We start from the raw sequence: 4,605 nt of genomic DNA, 5'->3' as shown, positions 1-4,605 counted from the left end.
CTCTGAATGATGTAGACATCCTCCCCTCTCACGCTCTCACCGATCTCCACGCTGGTCTCCTGGTTGCTGAACTTCTTGGTGACCACCTTGCCCAGCTCCAGGCCCAGGCGGTCGGCCACGCGCTGGGACAGGTCGTGGTGCGAGGAGCCGCTGAAGAGCACAATGTTGGGCATGGCGGAGCGCAAGGTGAAGGTGGTGGTGCTGGTGGTAGTGGTGGCGGTGGTGGTGGCGACGGTGGTGGAGGCGGTAGCAGCGGTGGTGGTGGCGGCAGCGGTGGTGGTGGCGGAGGTGATGGCGCTGGCAATGGCGGCGACGGTTATGGTGACGCTGGCGGCGGCGACGGTGACGTTGGCGATGGCGACGCCTGCGTCGGCCGGAAGAATTTTTTTTTTTTTCAAGGAAATTGAAAACGCGTCAGAAAAAGACCGGAAAAGTTGTACCAAGAAAATTTTTTCCCTCACAATGTACCCCCGCTCATTTTTAAAGGGCAGCAAAAACTGTCCTATGATATTTTTGTTAGGAACGTTTACCCTACACACCCAGTACCCGGATCTTGTCCCTTTAAAGTTCTTTCTGTTCCTCAAACGTAAAGAACATTTAAAAGGATGACAAAACTGCCATTTTGACTTGATGTAAACTGAAGGGTGCAGAATTCCTGGGGGAAGGATTGTTGTTAAGTGCTGTCGAATCGGTTCCTACTAATAGTGACCCTGTATAGGGTTTCCAAGGAGCAGCTGGTGGGTTTGAACTGCCGACCTTGTGGTTCGCAGTCCAGTGCTGATCTTATAGTGCCACACCAGGAGGATTAGAGGATTGCTGTTGTTGTTGTTATGTGCCGTGGAGTCGATTCTGACTCATAGCGACCATTTACGGAAGCAGAAAGCCTCCTCTTTCTCCCGCAGAACAGCTGGTAGTTTCGAACTGCTGACCGTGAGGTTTGCAGCCTGATTCGTAACCACGAAGCTACCAGAGAAGGATTAGAAAGATGGAAACACAGCCTTCAGACGTATATAGACCTTGATAGAGGATATGTTGAGAAATAATAGTTTCACATTTTGACGTTTTCATTGAATAAAGGTTTCTACGATTTTGCAGCAGTAGCGTAGTGGTTACGAATCGGGCTGCGAACCACAAGGTCAGCAATTCGAAACTACCAGCTGTTCTGCGGGAGAAAGATGAGGCTTTCTGCTCCCGTAAAGACTTACAGCCTCGGAAACCCTCCCTGTACAGGGTCGCTATGAGTTGGAACCGACTCCACGGCCCATAACAACAACAACAACAACAACAACAACTTTTTAACTTACCCTTTGATTTTGGGAATTTCAGAAAATAAAAACTTTATTGCAACTACCTAACTCTGCACGGGCAGAAGCAGGCATAGACAATACATTAACAAATGAGTAATGCTGAGTTCCAATGAAACTTTATTTTCACCTCAAAAATAGATCTCAAGTCTTCACTTGTTAACATTTTCTTTTAAACTTATTAGGTTTCTTTGTTAACAAGTCAATTGACAACAACAATAAACTGAATAATGAGACAACAGAAACTGAGACTGCCTCATTAAAGCACAGTTGAAAATGTGGCTACTTGGACAGTCAGTGCCTGTTGAGTCCACTAGATAGCAATTGGTTCTAGAGTACCTGAGTTGGCATTGACTCCATGGCAACAGGTTTGGTTTTCTAGTTAGATGGGACAAATAGTTAAAGCAATTGCTGATAATTGAATGGTTGGAAATTTGAGTCCACCCAGGATACCTCAGAAGTAAGACCTGGCAATCTACTTCTGAAAAATCCGCCCTTGAAAATCCTATGGAGCACAGTTCTACTCTGACAAATACACAGTCTCCATTTGTTGTTGTTGTTGAGTGCCATTGAGTCGATTCCGACCCATAGTGACCCTGTGTAGGGTTTCCAAGGAGCAGCTGGTGAGTTTGAACTGCCGACCTTGAAGTTCAAATGACTTTGCAGTCTGGCGCATTAGCCCACAGCACCACATCAGGACTCCACACAGTCTCCATAAGTCCACTCAATTTGACAGCAATGGATCATTGTTGTTAAGTGCTGTTGGCCAGTTCTGACTCATAGTGACCCTATACAGAGTTTCCAGAGAGCAGCTGGTGGGTTTGAACTACCAACCTGGTGATTAGCGGCCCAGTGCTGATCCTACAGCACCACACCAGGACTCTGGATAAAAGCAGCATAAAAGCTTCCAAGTGGTGCCAGGCTTATTTCTAATCCTCAGACTAATGTGGAAAGGTTGGTGTCATTCAGCCCATTTTTAAAAATTGAAAATAATGGCTCAAAAACTTGCCCAAAATCATAGGGCTGGTTTACTTGCATCTATACCACATTGCCTTGAGGTGCTCTTTAATCTTATTAACACAGGCACTTCGCATGATTAACCTAAAAAACAAGGGAGCTGGTTTGCCACTCTTATACCCAATCTCTCATCTCTCTATAAAATCATGACTGATTTCCAAATATGCTCTCTTTTCTTACCTATCCATCTGAATTTTCTTCAGTGTCTCCGTAGTCATTATGGTTTGCCTTGTAGGTTTTTTAAAGACAAGGTCCGGCATTTTGCTAGAGTTCACTACAAAATGGCCTTCTCTGGTTTCTGGCAGCTTAGGTTCTTCCACAGGGAAGTCTGGATTGGATATTTTTGAGGTTGTTGAGGCCACTTGAAATTTTTCTAGACTTTTTCCTTCTAAATTCGCTTCTCTGCCTTTCTTCTAAAAACATAAATGATTTATTTTAGAAAGAGCTTTAACAAGTAGAGACAACTTTATATGAAACAGAGCCTTTGTCTAAAATTTCAGTATCATCTTCCACTTCTATGCTATACTCTAAATGCCCTTTTCCTCAGCCATACCAAACCAGATGTCCCCTTTTTTTTTTTTTTTTAACATCTTCCTGATTTTCCCCTAGCTCACCACCTGGATAGCTTAATATTTAACAATGTGATCAAAGGGAATCTTCTTGTTTCTATCAGCAAGTCTTTACCATACTGTAATTGTTTGTATAAATATCACCAGTAGATTGTAACTTCTATTAGAGTAGGGACAGTGCCTTAGAGATCTTGATTCATCTCAAATGATTTTTGGAATAAAACTGGAATTAAATAAATATGTCCATCATCATGTTATCATTGCTTAGAACAACGCCTCGGGTACATACAGTATAGACTCACATGTTCATTGAACCCATGACTTTGAAATATAAACAATGAAAGGAAACTTATAACAAAAAGGAGGTGCTAGCAAATTTAGTGGTGTGGTATAGATTCTGAGGGTCTTTTGGGGAACAGCCTAAATAGTTTCTTTTTCAGACCCAATGTGAATACTAAGAGGCAGGCATTACCAAAGGAAGAGCATATATATGTCTTATTTGATGATATTCCTTTTATCTGTGGCTAAAAGCTTGATCTACTCAGAGGTCATATAATATCTGGCCACTATATGGCGCTTCTGCATATATACTCTGAAGTCAGGCTTCCTGATTTGAATGCTGGCTCTATCTCTTCCTAACCATATTTACATCTCTGTACTTCTGTTTTCCCAATATGTAAAATAGAGGTAACAGTAATGTCTACTTTCACAGTTATTTGAAGGTTAAATGAGCACTTAGAACAGGACACAGTCAGCACAATATAAATATCTGTTATAAGCATGCAAATTCTTGGGCCGAGGCTCTGCACAGAAAAAGCTCTATGGGTATTGATATATAAAGTTGAGATCTTCTTTAGCTAAACCCCCACTAACCCAGAAATGCAAAAACAAAAAAAACAAAAAACCCTAAAAAGAAAAAAACTATTTCTGACTTTCTAGACATCAATAATAAGTAAAAATTCTTATTATTTTCTTGACATCAATAATAAGCAAAAATTCACATCTGAAAAAACAACATAATACTGCCTTAAATAAGAATTAGAGCTTTAAATGTTCCTTTAAATTAAGACTGATAGGATTGACTAGAAGGAGAAAAGAATTTCTGCAACTAAACAGAAATGCATCTGGATAAAAGGAATATCATAAATATATAGCTGGTTACTATTTTTGCTTTTGAACAGGAGAACTATGGCCTAGTAGGCCCTATTTTTCAGATTTTCTTAACCATTTTTCCTTTATGTTTGGAAATCTGAATAAGAAAGCAAATGTGTTAGCCAGGCTGACTTCCTGGTTGTTGTTAAGTGCTGTTGAGTCAGTTCCAACTCATAGCAATGCTGTATAGGGTTTCTGAGAAGAAGCTGGTAAATTTGAACTGCTGAGCTTGTGATTCAAACTGACCTCATGATCCAGTGCTTATCCTACAGCACAACACCAGGACTCCGACTTACTGATTACTAGAAATAAATATGAATTTTTAAAAGAGAACTTTAAGACGATCACTTAATGTTCTAGTTTACTCACTGAAAAATATAGCATACACTATGAACATATAGGAGTCCTGGTGGGGTGCTGTGGGCTAATGCACCAGACTGCAAAGCTGTTTGAACTACAAGGTAGGCGGTTCAAGCTCACCAGCTGCTCCTTGGAAACCCTATACAGGGTTGCCATGGGTCGGAATCGACTCAACGGCACTTGACAACAATAAATGAACATTT

At 41.3% G+C, this 4,605-nt stretch overlaps 2 protein-coding genes across 2 annotated transcripts in view; both read right to left on the bottom strand.

Annotated features, from left to right (window-relative positions):
• Nucleotides 1-173, bottom strand: part of LOC102825399 (ribose-phosphate pyrophosphokinase 2-like) — a 995-nt gene extending 822 nt beyond the window's left edge. Inside the window, exon 1 of the mRNA XM_006869417.1 lies at nucleotides 6-173. Coding sequence (XP_006869479.1) covers nucleotides 6-173 — 168 coding nt within the window. The remainder of the gene's footprint in view (nucleotides 1-5) is intronic.
• Nucleotides 1-4,605, bottom strand: part of IQCG (IQ motif containing G) — a 77,976-nt gene that overhangs the window by 54,991 nt on the left and 18,380 nt on the right. The window contains exon 3 of the mRNA XM_006869379.1: nucleotides 2,502-2,731. Coding sequence (XP_006869441.1) covers nucleotides 2,502-2,731 — 230 coding nt within the window. The remainder of the gene's footprint in view (nucleotides 1-2,501; nucleotides 2,732-4,605) is intronic.

Source organism: Chrysochloris asiatica, unplaced genomic scaffold, assembly GCF_000296735.1.
Source record: "Chrysochloris asiatica unplaced genomic scaffold, ChrAsi1.0 scaffold00130, whole genome shotgun sequence".
Classification (NCBI taxonomy): domain Eukaryota; kingdom Metazoa; phylum Chordata; class Mammalia; order Afrosoricida; family Chrysochloridae; genus Chrysochloris; species Chrysochloris asiatica.
The sequence above is the reverse complement of the archived record's forward strand: the minus strand, read 5'-3'. Positions and strand labels throughout refer to the sequence as shown.